General features: G+C 38.4%; 1 protein-coding gene across 1 annotated transcript; it reads left to right on the top strand.

Annotated features, from left to right (window-relative positions):
* Nucleotides 1–14,411: 14,411 nt before the first annotated feature.
* Nucleotides 14,412–15,812, top strand: LOC145785811 (serine incorporator 1-like). Its single transcript, XM_082597525.1, has one exon. It carries the CDS (start codon nt 14,412–14,414, stop codon nt 15,810–15,812), a length of 1,401 nt encoding a protein of 466 aa, XP_082453651.1.
* Nucleotides 15,813–18,722: the final 2,910 nt, after the last annotated feature.

Genomic DNA, 18,722 nt, shown 5'->3' with positions numbered 1-18,722 from the left:
GGATTCATGGGAACAACTTGCTGGTGACAGATCACTCTGGAGAAAAAGAACTAGGGAAGGCACGGAAATTTTCGAAAAAAAAAACAGGATACAAAAAGCCCAAGAAAAACGAAACATTAGAAAATAAAGCTAAAACTACAACGCCCCCCACCCTCCATACAATGTGCCTTTTGCCCACGTCTTTTCCATCGCAGACTGGCCTCCAAAGCCACATACGACATCACCATCCAAAGCCAAATTCGATTTGAAGACAAACCAATGCTTGGACACGAGCTGGAGCCGACGACGACGATTTGAATAAATTAAAGCGGCGATTCATGTTCGAATTCTATTAAGCTTAATCCAAGTCGGCCTGGGCAGTAAGGCGATGTGAAAATCAAAAAATTTAAAAAAATCAAAAATCGAATTATCACACAGGGTGACTATTGCTATGTAGAATATTTCTGTAAAATTTCACGCAAAAATATTCAGTAACCTTAAACATGTAGTCGATTTTGTCTTTGACATTTGTTGCCAGCACAGAGTTGCCAGGTACAATTTTTTTGAAGATAAAACTTTGTTTATTTTTTTAAATTGTAAAAATTTCCAACTTTAACAACCACAACAACAATTACATATGATGCGACTGCTAGTTGCCCTTTTAGGTAAAGTCTGGCGGTGTACGGTAAGATATTAAACAATCACCTGGCAACCCTATTTTTGCTTGGTCAGCAAAAACTGATGATATTAAAGCCTTTTTCACTTCCATGGCAAGAGTAGGAATGCACTGTGCATAAGATGACACTTTGGTTTTGTTGTAGTAATATGTATTACATAATCACACAACGCACTGCATTAATATTCGATTGTTTTCGCCGATTTACATTTGTTTTTTGACAGATATAGTAACTGCAAATCTCCAATGGTAGCTTACACATCAACCAACCAACTTTATATGTGCTTGTAAAACGTGCACAAACGAATGAAGAATAAAGACAATGAACAAGAAACAGTGGTGAATATCAAAACATTATACTGCAGCCAATGAAAGAAAGTCAGATTTCGTGTCTGCTTTCGGCAAGACCCTACGCAAGCAATTCTCGCCCGAATGAAACCATCCCGTCGTTGATGGCCAGCAATACTTCCACAGTCGTTAGTGACTTCCCAAATGAGACGCTGCACAGCCTGAGTATGGGCAGGAAAATGAGGGTATTCAAACTTTGTGTTTATCAAACCCTTTAGTTCATCCATGGTCAAGTGTGAAGTAAGGATAGACTCAGTAAGCGTGGCATGGTCCCAATCAAAGAGAACAGTGAGTTGGCATCCAAATTTAATTTTGGTTGGGTAAAAGTGCGGACAGAAACATCACAAGAGTTACTGCCTTTGCGAATATTTTCTAACATGTTCACAGAAAAAGATCGCAGAGCAGGATCATCACTGAATACCGGGGCATTGTCACATTCAGATGTACCAAGTGCAGCTGGTTCGAAAGGAGAGTCAATTTCTTCATCAATTGCTGCAGAAAGCCGCTGTTTTTTCCAGTTCTCTTCCTCTATCACTTGTGACTTCTTTTGCTGCAGCGAAATCATCTCCTCGCTGTTGTTTGAGGCTCTTGAAAAACAAGTTTTTTGTGTGATTGATAAATGTAAAGAACACAAAATAATCCATGTAAATCAGTTCAGTTTGTTTTTATTTCTGACTGTCACAACGAAAAACAATATATGCCAAACATAACAATCAGGGATACCTAGACACTAACGGGATGCGAAACTCAAAATTCGTCCGTCCAACTGAAGGGCTAACCATGTTGCCTACAATAAATTACACAATGCAGTGTTACTACACGAGAAAATGTTTGTTTTGCACTGGCTGTTTTATTCGTCGTTTCACAAAAGTTGTATCTGTACATTATTGTCAATCTTATGTTGATGACAAAATTATTAATATTGTAAGTTATAACCAATTCATTAGGCTACATGTAGAATCCACAAAAGAAAAAAACGACTAATGGCTTATTGTTCATAAACTTGGATACTAGGCTATGTACACAAACAAAAATAATACCAATGAATATTACTGGACAATCAGATATCATAACTTTACACTGTAACCACAATCAGGCAATGACACAAATTCAAGTATTTGCAGTCTTGCGTGAACCACCACTCGTAAGCTTGCGTACTGTTCGAGCCATCTTCGCGGGTTCCTCGCGCCTGGGAGCGTTCAAACGTTTTAATTGATTTTTGGCAAAACAATTAAACGAAGTTTTTACAATCAACTCGAAATCACAGTGTTCTTTTGAACAAGCCACATCAGCCTGCAAACCGAATGACGTCTCTGCTGCATTTTTAACGGCTCGAATAAAAGCAGAGCGTGGGTTTGGTAGGGTGAGCATTTTCTTTTTAGCAGAAGGATTGCTGAGTACGACATCGTAATACTGAACAGCCATTGTCGTTACAGCGAAGCACAACTCTGTTGGCACTGAAGAAGGAACATCAATCCCAAATTGTCATGCAAATACTGAGCAAGTTCGGGCACTGCTGTCATCGTTTGAATGTATGCTAAGAATGTTTGCTCAGTGAGACCAGCATTTCCAGATTGTTGCCACTTCACAAATATATCAACTGCAACTGTAAGGTAGCACATGATGGGAGGTTGATCCTCTCCTTCTTTAGGAAATTTCCTTGGCATGCACATGTCATCCTTTTTTGCTACACCTTCAAAACACACAATGCAGTGAGTTAAGTGAGCATTTCACAAACAAAAAAGAAAAAATGTCATCAATAACATTGCATTAATATGTAACCGTTTATAAGAGAGTGCGACGCCTGGAAAGTAACATGTCGAACCGCTATCAGTAGCAAATGTTTCCTCATGTAGTCTACAAGTCCTGAATTTGGCTATTAATGTGTTGGAATAGTTGCTGGTGATAGTGATTCTACCACTTGCTCATGATCTAATTTGATTGAAAAAAAAAACAGAAAATTTTCACAAGTAATGTTGTGGACAGGAAGCATAATAAACTTTAAAACAGCTTTAGGGTCGTCGTATGCACCAATAAGATTGATCCAAATATGCTGGTTCACTGTTTTTAACTTCTTCCACTAACTTCTGTAAACTTTGCAGAAAAGCTGTTGCTGTTGGTTGTACGAAGTCTGCTTTATATACTGTATATGTAAAATTTGCGATATCAGTATAGTGACATGACATACCCTTACATGCCCTTTTAGGTAAAGTCTGGCGGTGTACGGTAAGATATTAAACAATCACCTGGCAACCCTATTTTTGCTTGGTCAGCAAAAACTGATGATATTAAAGCCTTTTTCACTTCCATGGCAAGAGTAGGAATGCACTGTGCATAAGATGACACTTTGGTTTTGTTGTAGTAATATGTATTACATAATCACACAACGCACTGCATTAATATTCGATTGTTTTCGCCGATTTACATTTGTTTTTTGACAGATATAGTAACTGCAAATCTCCAATGGTAGCTTACACATCAACCAACCAACTTTATATGTGCTTGTAAAACGTGCACAAACGAATGAAGAATAAAGACAATGAACAAGAAACAGTGGTGAATATCAAAACATTATACTGCAGCCAATGAAAGAAAGTCAGATTTCGTGTCTGCTTTCGGCAAGACCCTACGCGAAGCAATTCTCGCCCGAATGAAACCATCCCGTCGTTGATGGCCAGCAATACTTCCACAGTCGTTAGTGACTTCCCAAATGAGACGCTGCACAGCCTGAGTATGGGCAGGAAAATGAGGGTATTCAAACTTTGTGTTTATCAAACCCTTTAGTTCATCCATGGTCAAGTGTGAAGTAAGGATAGACTCAGTAAGCGTGGCATGGTCCCAATCAAAGAGAACAGTGAGTTGGCATCCAAATTTAATTTTGGTTGGGTAAAAGTGCGGACAGAAACATCACAAGAGTTACTGCCTTTGCGAATATTTTCTAACATGTTCACAGAAAAAGATCGCAGAGCAGGATCATCACTGAATACCGGGGCATTGTCACATTCAGATGTACCAAGTGCAGCTGGTTCGAAAGGAGAGTCAATTTCTTCATCAATTGCTGCAGAAAGCCGCTGTTTTTTCCAGTTCTCTTCCTCTATCACTTGTGACTTCTTTTGCTGCAGCGAAATCATCTCCTCGCTGTTGTTTGAGGCTCTTGAAAAACAAGTTTTTTGTGTGATTGATAAATGTAAAGAACACAAAATAATCCATGTAAATCAGTTCAGTTTGTTTTTATTTCTGACTGTCACAACGAAAAACAATATATGCCAAACATAACAATTAATACTCTTCGGACAAATGGCAGTAAAATTCAGTGATAGTCAAGAAAAATCTTCTCGCCATAGCACGACTAGCTTTAGTGAAAGCACAAGCCTGCCTTTACAGACATAGAAATCAGAACATCTGAATCACTTTCCCACGAGGAAATGCTTTAGGAAATCGAAAAATCCTTAAACCACCTACTATCTAGAGTTGGTTGAACTACATCTGCAATGGTGAAGTGGGGTTGTAGAATTGGCAGTAACCCATTCTCCTTCTCATATGGCTCCATTCAACAAATATAACAACAGACCAACCCCAGTACACAACATGGGACATGTCTATGCATGACCCTGTTATCAAAGAATATACTTATAAAAGCCTTACATTTCATAGAAAATTACTAGACAAAAAAGTTTGAAAACATACCGTATGTAAGAACTTACCTTTTTGTTAACTCTCTTTTGAAGTGTTTTCGTTGTCCTTTTGTCAAGAGGCCCAATTTGGTATAACGATGCTTCTACTCTACGATAACGTTGGGAGAGGAGAAACCTCAATTGTTTTAGGAATGCGATCTTCATTTGAAAAGAGAATAGTTAGCTTTTTTCCAGCTTCCTGAAAAATTAATTCCTTATGAGTGCTCTGTCTCTGTAAACGTGCAATTAATTATTTCAACACATTAAGGTTTTGAAAAGTGTCTTCTAGTTGGTTATTGTAGCCTACGTGTACTGTTCATTCATGCAAGCTATATGTTAGTATTTTTAACAACTACCCTTCATCCATACGAAGATATACGAGTTGGTCTATGTTTTATGTCACTACCAAGCTTAATTAAAACAAGTCAGAGAAAAACTTGCAGTAATAAAGTACTTGAGTAATGAGTATCACCTTTAACAAAGTACAGAATGCAAGAACATATCGTAGTGTTGGTAACTCAGCAGTGGGAAGCTCCTTGGAGGGTCCAATGACAGAAGAGCTTTCCATGCTTCTTACTCTCTTTTTAGAACTTTTAGGCATGATTTAACAGTTAACAATGCTACCCACAACAAGGTCAGCTTTATGAACTAAAGATAATATGTGAAGAGATTAATGTATTTTTTGAAGAAAAAAAACATAGCCCACTTACAGTACGGTACACAGAACTAAGAATTTAAGTGCTGAAAACTTAGTTGTCTGAGCCTTCCGTAATATTATGAACTTTATTAGTGTCATTCTCAAAGCTACATATATATAATAAATACAGAACCACAAACAGCAACTTCACCTGAATAAGCAGTTCTTATTCCAGAAGACCTGATAATTACAGACACTGCCTCTTAGGCCTACTTTACACAATTTGGAAAAACTAGCCTAAACTAACTTTGAACCGAAGCCTGAATGATTATTTAACAACCAAGCATAAAATCATAGCAAACAATTCGGCTGAACACAACTTCTTATCTGAATTTTGCAGCCTTATCTTCAATAATAATCAGCAATTCAGCATCTCAAGGTATAAATCTCTCAGCAGCAGACAGCAATCGCTCGCGCGCGCGTGTGTGTGCGGCACACAACGCGTTTTCCCTAACTAGCCATTCAGAGCGCGCTATCTGGATCACGTGGATTGATGCGTTGTGATAGTATTTTTTGTGGAATCACCTTGCAAGAATTAGAAAATACTAACCTTAAAACGCTTACATGTTTACGGATACTGGATTTTATTGCATAAAACTTCACAAAAATACTCTACACAACAGTAGTCACCCTGTGTGATAATTCGATTTTGTCCATTCAAATTTCACATCGCCTTACTGGGCAGGTTCATACCAAGGGGGTTTGCCACCGGGTGAGGTATAAAACCGTGGAGTTTGGTGTCGGCGGCACACCATAGGCTACTGCATTCCATTTGTCTTCCATAATGTGCTGAATTGAATTGCTGAGCTGATGGAAGGATGGCTGAATGGTTGTAGGCTAATAATTCAGCGGAAGCTGGTGCAAAGGGCTGTTTTGATTTTAGCCGCCGGGAGGGTTCCTGAAGTGGGACGTTAAGTTTTGAGTGGCGTAGGTGGTTGGGATCTTCTGCCCGGCAAGCCAGATGTATAATTGTATAACGACCCCCTTTCGACGAAGCTCAGCAGGTTAGATGCCTGCAAGGCTGGTAGGTAGCCTACTCTGTTGAAGCTTGGTGCAGGCATCCAGTCACAGTTCGCAATGCGTCACAGCTTGCATGGCTGAAAAAACTTTACGTTTTAACCAGCGCAAATAAAAGTAGGCTACTATAAATTTCTCTTTTGCATGTAGGCTATGTAGCAGAGGTGTAGGCAGTGTTGGGCGCGATAACTCATTTTTCAGTTAAGCGATAACGATAATCGATAAACGAAAAATGCCTAAAGCGATAACGATAAACGATAAATCAAAAAAAAGTTAAGCGATAAACGATAAATTATCGCCGATAATGTCCGATAACGATAAAAAAAAATTCTTGATTAGCGCGCCCTATCCCATGCAGCACGAACTGTTTTCATCAACATGACGAAGAATCGAACATAATATACTGCAGTGCAAAGGGACAACACTTTTTGTAAGTTATGCATGAATAGAATCGCAACAGCGGCAGTAGGTATCGAATCTTCAACCTCTTGATCCAGAATCAAACCACTGAGGTAACCGCCGTGCTTATATGCCTTCAGATACCAGTTGGATGCTTTTATCAATTGAATTACACTGCCGCTTACGTGCAGTAGGCAAAATAATTAAATCAAATGAAAATACCATAAAAAATTCCAAACTTTGTATTTTGCTTTCTACGGGCTGTTTACAGCAAAGTCAGCAATAATTGAAAAAATTTCAAAAAACGCAAAATGCTTGAAAATTTATCAGTAATCTTAAGCGTTATTGGTGTGCATAAGCCTACTGTGAAATCTATCAAGCTTGTCAAATTAGTCGTGTTTGTTCAAGAACAATAACATAATTATAGTAATTTACTGATAATTGCAGATAAATTTTTCTGTTTTCTTTGTGAACACCATCATTAAAGCAATGGCACAACGTTGAGTTGTTGAGACAAGAATTACAATATAGGCACTGTATTATCAGTGGGAATAAAAGTATTTGATTAAGCGTTGGCTATGTCGCATAGGTAAATCGTCGTCGTATCCAGGCTTACACCCGTTGGTTGAAGATTTAGATTAAGTGGACCGGAAGGCAAGGAAGCCAATCTTTATGTCCACTTTCAGGCATGCCTTCAAGTGTCCTGCGAAAGACAGTGTCTTGCCCTTTCGATTGCCGTTCCAGCGCTCTCACCACTCGGCTATGCAGCATAGGTAAATGAGAAAGGTTATACTGTATTTAGTATAATTTTACCATGCAACTCGATACGCAACTGTATAGAAAGAAAGGAGAAGAGAAAGGTTATACTGTATTAATTTTACCATGCAACTCGATACGCAACTGTATGCTCATGTCGCGGTGTCGAACCGGCGCCCTTTTGATTGCCGTTCCAGCGCTCTCACCACTCGGCTATGCAGCATAGGTAAATGAGAAAGGTTATACTGTATTTAGCATAATTTTACCAGGCAACTCGATGCGCCTATTGTCATGCAAGGTAGTTTAACAAGTAGAAATTCTGCCACTGCGAATGACTACAATGCAACCGCCAACCAATCAGAACATGTTATAAGAGGCTACCGTCCAATTGTGACCCTTCTAGCACTCATCCAGAGAGTTAATGCTTGTTTTGAACTTTATTTGGTAATTACAGAAGAAAAAGAGCAATAGCAGTGGTGGGAATCGAACCCGTGTCAATGAAACGACTACTTTCTAGCCCTAACCTTAACCCCTAAGCCTACCAGCTGACAAAAAATCCATCACTTAATTTGCTTTGTATCATCTTCTTTTCGCCATTTTTTACGTCACTTAAACCGTAGCTTATGATTGGTTGGCGGTTTCATTCTAGTCAAGTTTAGTGGCAGAATTTCGACTTGTTAAAGTGGCTACTGTCATGCAAAAACTAGGCTACTACAAGATGCAAAAAGTGTGATGTCGGTCTGCATGTCAAATGCTTCAAGCAATTGTTTCAGTGATGGTGGCGCGAAAGACCATGTTTCCGATGTGAAAACGGCCTCATATTGCTACACTTTCATAAACCACTTTCCAACTTCCTTCGCTGCGCTTCAAAGGAATCTGTACCGCCTGTGCGCTTACATTTTAATTGTAAAATTCACTCACGATTGCCGATTGCAGCAAAACAACAAGAGACTTGTTGCATGCATTTCATTGCATTGCAATTTGCAACTCTAAAAATTATTGTGTTGTCAGGACCGTCGCTGCAAGGGGGGTGCCCCTCCCATGACAACGACCTGTGCACACACACTTCAGGCACTGAAGAAGAACTGGTTTTAATTTTAATTTCATGAACTAGGTGGCTAGTAAAAATATTACTTTTCATGGTCTTTCCACTTTTCTACTTAAAATTTATCGGCGATTAATTATCGGAGATAATCAAATATTGCCTTTGACGATAACGATAAACGATAACTGAAAAAATAATTAAGCGATAACGATAAGCGATAAAAATTTATCGCCGATAATTATCGCCGATAAATTATCGCCGATAATGCCCATCACTGGGTGTAGGCTACGTGTAGCTTACATGAACTGAATCTTACTGTTTTTTACTTTACTCTTTACAGTATCCAGATTAGGTCTAGATTTTGTTTTTAAAAAAGAAACAGGATCTTGTTTTTTTAAAAGATCTGATCCGGATCTTAATTTTTCATTTTATACAGAAAGATACAAAGTTTTAATGAACTCCTGGCAACATTTCTAAACCAGGAAAAAGTTTGAACCATTGCGTTTGTGGCAACACTGAAGTTTAGTTAAGTCAAATCTGATGTTGTGAGATCATACTTTTTCCAAATTCTAGTCTTTGGAAAGTTAATTGCATGTTTACTGCAGTATGTGTTAAAATTGTTTAATGGTGGAGAGATAAACATGCTAGGCCTACATTAAGTTGACAACTGTTTTTTTTTTCGATCATTTATCGGTCATTGACCGATTTTTTAGTAAAATGTCCGAAAAAAACGTTTCTCAGTGAAAATTCAGGTTGTAGCCAGGGCTGCGATCTTTTCTTTCTTGTCGAACGACCAAAAATTCTGCGTTTGTTTGTCGAATAGTAATATGACGTCACAGGAGTCAGATTATAAGCGTTTGGCCGCGAGTTACCGCACAAGTTGTGTGGTATCAGAGTCAAGCTTTTAATCGCACGCTGGTTGAGTGATTGCAAAGGAGTATCAAGCGCTAAGTTATGTACCTACCGGACATGTATACAGCCCTCGAAATTAGCTTGTAGGCCTATCTACGACGGCAAAAACATTGCCGTCGCCAAATCAACAAACCTTGGATTACGGCGGCAATTGCCGTATGCTTTAATGTTTAATCAAACGAAATTTTATGCGTTTCTTCATCGCGTGTCACACGGCGGTAGCCCAGAGCATCACGCAAGCTATTTTATGCGCTGACAATGCTCTTGTAAACTGTAAAAAGTTTGCAACCTTATAAATACCGGCTTATTGTTACGCAAAAGTTATTTTTTCATCGAATGCTTATTGTTTACCGATGTCGTTGCGAATATAAATTATAGTGAAAGAAGATACAGTTAAAAAGTGGAATTTACCTGCTATAGATTATTATCAAACAGAAGGAAAAGTTAGTGTGGTATTTTGCAAAATTTGTAAAGAATTTTATGACGGAAACAAACTGGAATTAGAAAAGCTACGAGGTCAAGTTAAAAAAGTAGTACGAAATTGGATACATGGTTCTTGGGCAGTAAAGTAATGCTTCCGATCATATGGCATCGTGCGTTTATGAACGGGCAGTTTTGCGTCTTCAAGTATTTTAGTGACGAAGCGACAACCTCATCCTCCCATACAGTATCTGATAATTCCGATTCTGACAGCTAGTTCTTTATCAAACAGACTCGTGTTTGCTCGCAGTGTCCCAATTGTGCCGAAATTATGTTAGTGTAAACGTCAATCGAGACAATTATCTCGCAGTGAGCTATTAATTTGTTACCGGTACCTGGTTGAACAATTAACGTTATTTTATGATAATTCAATTCAACGTCGATAGATGTCGAATTAATGTAAAACAAACGTAAATTTCTTCTTGGGCAGTGATACGCAGGCATCAAAATTTGTTATTTTTGCATTGACTTCACGTCTGTAGACGTTGAATCAATGCAAAATGATGATTTTTGCTGTCTGGGTAGCCTACGCAATATAAGCCTCCAGGAAATTTAAATCGATTTGTGCTGTTAACTTACTTTGAAGGTAACCCAAAATTAACTTACTTTTCCTCCCTGAGTTATTTAAGGTGAATTAACGTAACAGCGTGCGTATCGCTACTTTTGGTATTATTACATCACAACAAATCAAACAGTGCGGTCGTGATAGACAACTCTAGTATATTTTTCGTTTCTCGTTTTTTCGATTCAACGTCTACAGACGTTGAATCAATGTAAAAACGACGGGTTTTGCTAGCTAGGTTGTGTGCTTTTGTGAATGCAAGTGCAAAATCGCCCATTATGTAATCACAGAAACCCTTTTAGTGGAAGAAAGTCGAGTTGCAACCGTGTTTATCTGTCTACTATTCTTTATTTACATTGCAAAAAAATTCTCCATTCTTGGAACAACAAGTGCATAAGTCAGACATAAATACAAACTTGCATAGACGTTGACAAGTAAAAGTAGCCTACTTCGAAGAAAGTTAGAAACCCGTTGTGTTGAATAGCACGAAACGTGTGTTGCAAAATATTTGATGCCAGGCGTTAGAACTTCGATCAAAGCATTTTCCCGCAGTGTTCAAAATGTTCCTTTCCATAAAAATAGCGGCTTTTTTCATCTGTATTTCTTAACGTCTGGTTGGAAACTAGGCTGTTTTCTACATGTGAAAAACTTTCATAGCAAGTATCTAACAGTCATTTTACCAGAGCAATATTGTTAATTAGCTCAAACTACAAAATACAAACTGGCATAGACGTTGACAACTCAACGTAGCCTAGGTTATTTCATCTATAAAAGAAACCCGTTGTGTCGAATAGCACGAAACGTGTGTTGCGAAATGTTTGATACCAGGCGTTGGAACTTCGATCAAAGCATTCTCCCGCAGTGTTCAAAATGGCGGCGCTGACGCCTTGGGGGTTTCTCGTGTGAATCGTCGCTTTTAGACCTTGCTTTGAAGTACCTGGCGAAGGAAAGTTTACGTAAGTCAGCACTCTTATGATTGGATCACGTGAGGCCCCCCCCCCCCCGATTGTTTCTCGACCTGACGATGTTTAGTCTTCTCTCAGTTTTTTTTCCTTTTTATTTTCCTTTTTTTTTCGTTTTTTTTCTGTAAGGCACGGTGTTTGTCGAATAGTGATGGCGCGTGTCGAGTGACCTCGTCACCGAAAAAGGCAAAAATCGCAGCCCTGGTTGTAGCTAGTTAGGAAGTGCAAATTTTGGTTTGTGTCAGCTACTTGAGAGAAAATATTTTCATCAGAAACAATGACCGAAATAAATAAAAAATAACCGAATTTTTTCAAGTCATTTCGGACAAATGACTGAAAAGTTTCGGCGAAAAAAAAGAAATTATGTTCACAAATTATGACACACTTTGTTTAATTATTAAACTTACAGCATCTATGGGTTAGCCTACTTATTGCTTGGCTATTTAGTATTTACTAAATGGTTATTTCAGAAACCACAGTGGTTGTGTCATACCGGGGGTGCAACCTAGTTTGTACCTTGAACCATTCGTACAGTCAGTTCGTACCCTGAAAAGATCAAGAAAAAAATTAAAAAGCCGAAGTTGCTGATCGCAGTTTAATAGCACAAAGCTGAAGTCGCTGATCGGAGTTTCCCCAACCAAACAATTTGAAACAAACTCGAGGGTTAGGGTTAGCGGAAACTGCGGAGAAATGTTTGCGGAAACTGCGATCAGCCAGGGTGCTTGCCAGATGTTTCGTCCCGACGTTTCGGCCCTAGGCTTGCGAGATGTTTCGTCCCTGAGATCTTTCGTCCCGGCGTTTCGGCCCTACAAGACATCGGCTACATTGGTGGAAAGTGCAAGATTGAGAATTTCAAAACACCGCGACCGAAAACAAGTTTTATTTGAAGTCGGCAAGGACCGAAACATCTTGGGCAGTGACTCGTAATGGTTTTGTTTCTGGCTTCCTGTCAAGCTGTTGCGGGCAATTTCAAGTGTAATCTACCTTGGAATTGATTTTGATAAGCGGATGTGCCTGTTAACCGTGGGCTGGTGTGACGCCATAAAGCTGCTTTTCTTCTATGCAAGACGATCCTTGCTTAGAACCACATCAAAAGAATTTTGCATGACCCACTGTAGGTTAAAGGTTTCTTTTTTGAGTCACTAACATTTTCTGTAAGAAACATAGTGGATGTTGCCAGGGAGGTCCTAATAGGTAAAGTAAGCCAATGTGACAAAATGGGGGGTGACAAACCAGTTTATTAGCTTGAGCAAAAAGTGACGCCTAGATGTAAGAAACCAATAACTGAGTTAGTAAAGTTGACAACCATGCAGACTCTTGTAGCGTAAAGCGTGTGTATTGATTTAGCCTACAATAAACACAAGCATGGGCTACTTGGGTGACACTCATGCAAATTGCAAAATAAACTAGACTACGATAAGTTTAAAAAGATAGCTAGCTAGGCCTAAGTCAAAAATATTTATTTCCGAAAGCTTGAAGTTTATAGCCTACATTGATTCACAGATGTATTCAAATGCAACGCTTGTTAGTAACTTTTCAAATGCATCCTTTTATTAGTCTGTTTCATAGCCAAGTAGGCCTAATCGCTTGGCACTGCTGGTCTGCAGATCTAGGCCTACAATACATTTGTCTACTGTTCAACAATAAATGCTTGTAGCCTACTACAAAAAGTGCTCAATGCCAAGCAAAAGGCCAAGCAGAGCAAATTACATCAAATACAATTACTATTCTCTAAAGAAAAACAAAGAATTTGTTTCCCATCAAATAGACGATAAATGCAGTCTGATTAACAACATCAGGCTCAGAAAATTGAGATAGGCTACTTCGGACATATTGCAAGAAGCAACGCGTTGGAAAATGCAATGTTGACTGGGATGGTGCAAGGCAAACGAACAAAAGGACGACAAAAAATGAAATATTTTGACAATATCAAGCAAATTAAGGGAATAAAAAGCATGCCAGATGTACTAATAAAAACAAAAGACAGAACAAAATGGAGGCAGTTCGTATGGGAGATCATAGCTGATCTAACATGATCAATTTGTTTGAAGAGATTCTCTAAAAACCTCTACAAACTGTTTCACCTTTATTTGGGGTCACAGAAGGTCATGAAAAATATGCAAAAATAATAAATCGAAATTATTGAAGTTTGGAGGGTGCAAAGATGAAGCCCGAACCATCTTTACACCTTCCAAACTTCAATAATTTCACATTTGTTTGGTGTCAGTCTCATGGGGGTTAATTACCAACTAGTATAGATTAATGATACGCGAAATGGTAGTTTTGTGACTATTGGTTTGGGAGATAGTGGACATCAAGAATTGATAAATTTATTTCAAATACAAAAAATTTCAATTTTTAAAAGGTTCTATATCTAAAACTAATTTGAAATTAGCAATTTTGGTGGTAGATATGAAAAGTAGGGCTGCTTCTTACTCAGAATACCAAATTGCAGCTGCGTAAATGCTTTAGATTAAAAGTTATGAAGACCCAAACATGGAGGAAAATGTACATGCGAAAGCATTTTGAGGGACCTTGATGACTTTGAAGGGCTGTAATTTCTAAACGTCTTGAGATAATGAGCTGAAATTTTTTTTTGTGTTCATTAGGCCTATACATCAATATGAAACTTTAGTGAGAATTTCAAGAAAATCTAAGAGGGTCGAGCTTGCACACCCGGTTGAGTTGACATGGAATGACCCATTTGTGTATTATGTGCAGCTTTCAAAGTGGGTAGCAACCTTAAAAATGCTTTCGATTGCCCTAAAATTTTGACAGGATTATTTTTTCAGGTATTGACACGATACAAGAGGGTGCCCCATTGAATTAAAAAAAATTTCAATTTATGAATCACCCTAGTATATATATATATACTAACTGCTTTGTTGTTTAGAATTTGCTAACATGGGTTTGGTATTAGGAACGTGTGTCACTGGACCACTTGCTTGTTGCTGTGGGGCCGCTGCATGTAGTCTCTGCTGCAGTGTCTGTCCGTCATGCAAGAATTCAACGTCAACTAGAATTGTGTATGCATTATTACTGTTCCTTGGAACTGCCGTTGCCTGCTTTATGCAGATTCCTGGGATAGAACAAAAGTTAAAAAACATCCCAACATTTTGTGAAGAAGAATCTGGCGAAGTAAATGATGTGATCAACTGTGGCATCTTAGCAGGTTACCTTGCTGTCTACAGAATGTCATTTGGAATGGCGGGCTTTTTCCTGATGCTATGTTTGTTGATGGTTTGTGTCACCACAAGCAAAGATCCTCGAGCTAAGATTCATAATGGATTCTGGTTTTTTAAAATTATTGCATGGATTGGAATTACAGTTGGGGCATTTTACATTCCCAGGGGTGATTTTGAAGTGGTTTGGTACTACATTGGCTTAGCCGGTGCTTTCGGCTTTATAATAATTCAGTTGCTTCTTCTTGTAGATTTTGCGCATGCCTGGAATGATTACATGTTGGAAAAGTGTGAGGAAGCTGATTCACCAAGATGTTGGTCTTTCCTTCTGGTGGCTGCTACTTTTTTCAATTACATCACTTGCATCATTGCTGTTGTTCTCTTTTACATTTACTATGCTTGTTCACTCAATCATTTCTTTGTAGGCTTGAACTTGTTTCTATGCATTGTGGTCTCTGTCCTTGCAGTTCTACCATTGGTTCAAGAGGCCCAACCTCACAGTGGTCTTTTGCAAGCTTCTGTGGTGTCTCTTTACGCCATTTTTTTGACTTGGTCTGCAATGAATAGTGAACCTAATTCATATTGTAACCCGGGGGTAATGTCAGTGCTTGATAGCTTGTCAGGAGAAAAACCAATTGTTGTGTCTAATAGTTCTGCTGTTATGACAACACCGAAATCGTCAGCCTCATCTCAGCTCTGGGATGGGGAAAGCATTGGTGGCTTATTTATTTTTTTGATTTGTGTTTTGTACTCCAGCATTCGATCGTCATCATTAGAAAATGTAGATAGGTTGACCATTCATAGTAATGTCATTCTAGATAAGAATGTCAATTCTGAATCAAAACCTCTCTTGAAAGATGATGAGGAAACTGGTCAACAAGTTTTTGACAATGAGAAAGATGGAGTTACTTACAGCTATTCCTTCTTCCATTTCATGTTCTTCCTTGCTTCCTTGTACGTCATGATGACTCTCACCAACTGGTATCGGCCTGGGGCGAATTATAGAACCTTTGAAAATACTTGGCCAGCAGTGTGGGTGAAAATTTCTTCTAGTTGGTTGTGCTTTGCATTGTACGCTTGGACCCTCTTTGCCCCAATTGTTCTTTCCAACCGTCAATTTTGAATTTCATTTCATTATTACACCTAGTATAAAAATGTCCTGCCTCCTTCATCGCAGTTTTGCCTGTTTCAGTCCAACTGCTTTATGCTTTAAGTGTTGCATTTTAGTATCTAAATTACCTACATTTGTATTCACATGTCATGTTCAAAATATTTTGAGTTCCTTTGGTCGTTTCATGCCAAGTTACTACAAGATCAAGATGTCAATTTTTTCCCAAAAGCTTTGTGAAGCTTTCTTATGCCGTCTTTCCCTTCACAAGAAATTGAATCATAGCTGATTACGAAAAGTAGCTAAGTCACATTTGCTTAAAACAAATTCATAGCACTGTAAGCATATGTAGAACGAACACAACTGCCAAGATGTCTAGAAATAAAACTTCAGTACTTGCCACTGCCGGTTTATTGTACAGTTGCATGCAATGCTATGAATTTATTTTATTGAAGTGTGACAAGCATGAGGAGAGCGGGGCTAGTTGGTACTTAACTTCGAAATTTGGCCATAACTATGCCACAACTTCTATCAATTTGAACATTGAAGTTTGGTGTGTATAATCTATGAAAGGACATACACATAATGCATGTCTGAATTCTCATCCATATCGTTGCTGGTCGCTAATATATAGCTCTTTGTTTTCCGCTAAGTGTACCAACTTGTCCCGTGGATGGGGCACCTTGGTACAATGCAAAGGTGCATTATTTTAGCATCATGTTCTTAGGCTAGACAGCTTAAAGCAATTGCTTCTATCCAGTAATCATTATGTGATGGTTAATCATAAATAACTCAGTTTTCCACCAGAATGAGTAAAGTTTGTCAACACACAGGTTGGCAAAAATTCAGCGACCTCCTGACAAAGTGGCCTGTACCAACTATCTCCACTGTACCGACTAGCCCGCCCTCCCATCTATGTTTTGTCATCAGCTCTTCAATATAAGATTACATGCCGGGTAAACCTTTGTATTCAGTATTATGTTGCATAGTACATAGTAGAAATTGTATTGCTCACTGGAGCATTTATATGTGAGTGCAATGCTTTGCTTGTGAAAGACTATTCTATAGAGATGCTATTATTTTTAACTTGTGTTATTGTATTGTTTTGATGCTTTCAATGTCGAAGAAGCTTCAAAATCAGGCGGTGCTTGATTCTTGATTGATTCGACTTATGGGATGTGTGGTTAACCAATGCATTCTAAGAACTGCTCTCCATTTAGTGGCACAGTTTATTTGATAACGCAGTGATGCATATCATCCTTAACATCAGGAGGTAACCTAGTAGTAGCCCATACTCACCAGAAGAATGCACGTCGCTTTATTTAAAAAAATTTCCATAACTTTAGCTGCAACAATACTCATCAGCAATTCTAACTTGTGTCTTTGTAGTTTTCATTATTATTACATTTCATTATTACTCCTAGTGAAGTAGTATAAAAATGTCCTGCCTCCTTCATCGCAGTTTTGCCTGTTTCAGTCCAATTGCTTTATGCTTTAAGTGTTGCATTTTAGTATGTATAAGAAATTACCTACATTTGTATTCGCATGTCATGTTCAAAATATTTTGAGTTCCTTTGGTCGTTTCATGCCAAGTTACTACATGATGTCAATTTTTTCCCAAAAGCTTTGTGTAGCTTTCTTATGCCGTCTTTCCCTTCAAGATCTTGTGGTAGCCTGGTTACAGAAGAGCACAAAAAATTGAATAGCTGATTACGAAATATAGCTAAGTCACATTAGCATAAAACAAATTCATAGCACTGTAAGCATATGTAGAACGAACACAACTGCCAAGACATCAAGAAATGGAACTTAAGTACTTGCCACTGCCAGTTTATTTAACGTTTATTGTACAGTTGCATGCAATGCTTTCAATTTATTTTATTCAAATGTGACGAGTAGTGGGGAAAGCGGGGCTAGTTGGTACTTAACTTCGAAATTTGACCATAACTATGACACAACTTCTATCAATTTGAACATCAAAATTTGGTGTGTATGATCTCTGAAAGGACATACACATAATGCATGTCTGAATTCTCATCCGTATCTTTGCTGGTCGCTAATATATAGCTCTTTGTTTTCAACCAAGTGTGCTAACTTGTCCCGTTGATGAGGCACATTGGTACAATGCAAAGGTGCATTATTTTAGCATCATGTTCTTAGACTAAGCAGCTTAAAGCAATTGCTTCTATCCAGTAATCATTAAGTGATGGTTAATCATAAATAACTCAGTTTTCCACCAGAATGAGTAAAGTTTGTCAACACAAATTCAGCGACCTCCTGACAAAGTGGCCTGTACCAACTAGCTCGCCCTCCCATCTATGTTTCGTCATCAGCTCTTCAATATAAGATTACATGCCGGGTAAACTTTTGTATTCAGTATATGTTGCATAGTACATAGTAGAAAATGTATTGCTCACTGGAGCATTTATATGTGAGTGCAATGCTTTGCTTGTGAAAGACTATTCTATAGAGATGCTATATTTTTAACTTGTTTTATTTTATTGTTTTGATGTTTTCAATATCGAAGAAGATCAAGCGGTACTGATTCGATTTTGGGGATGTGCGGATTGTGCACTTAACCAATGCATTCTAAGAACTGCTCTCCATTCAGTGACACAGTTTAATTGATAACGCAGTGATGCATATCATCCTTAACATCAGGAGGTAACCTAGTAGCCCATACTCACCAGAAGAACGCAAGTCTAACTGCTCTCCATTCAGCGGCACCTAATGAATAGAATAATTCTCTGGCAACAACATTTCAACAATCGGAAAACTTCACTCTGTTTTGTTTGTCGTATCCAGGCTTACACCCGGTGTTATTTTATTCATTTCGTCAGTATGTTTTTGTGTTGTGCTATTTGTGGCTGAACGGTGAACAGGTTGTGTTTACCTGTTTCAGCCCCCTTGATAAAGTCAGTCATG

This window comes from Aplidium turbinatum, chromosome 2, assembly GCF_918807975.1.
Source record: "Aplidium turbinatum chromosome 2, kaAplTurb1.1, whole genome shotgun sequence".
NCBI lineage: Eukaryota > Metazoa > Chordata > Ascidiacea > Aplousobranchia > Polyclinidae > Aplidium > Aplidium turbinatum.
This window is presented reverse-complemented; position numbering and strand designations above follow the sequence as displayed.

Bases quoted from the DNA above. Each gene is read 5' to 3' on its own strand.
- LOC145785811 (XM_082597525.1), top strand. From the start codon at position 14,412: ATGGGTTTGGTATTAGGAACGTGTGTCACTGGACCACTTGCTTGTTGC.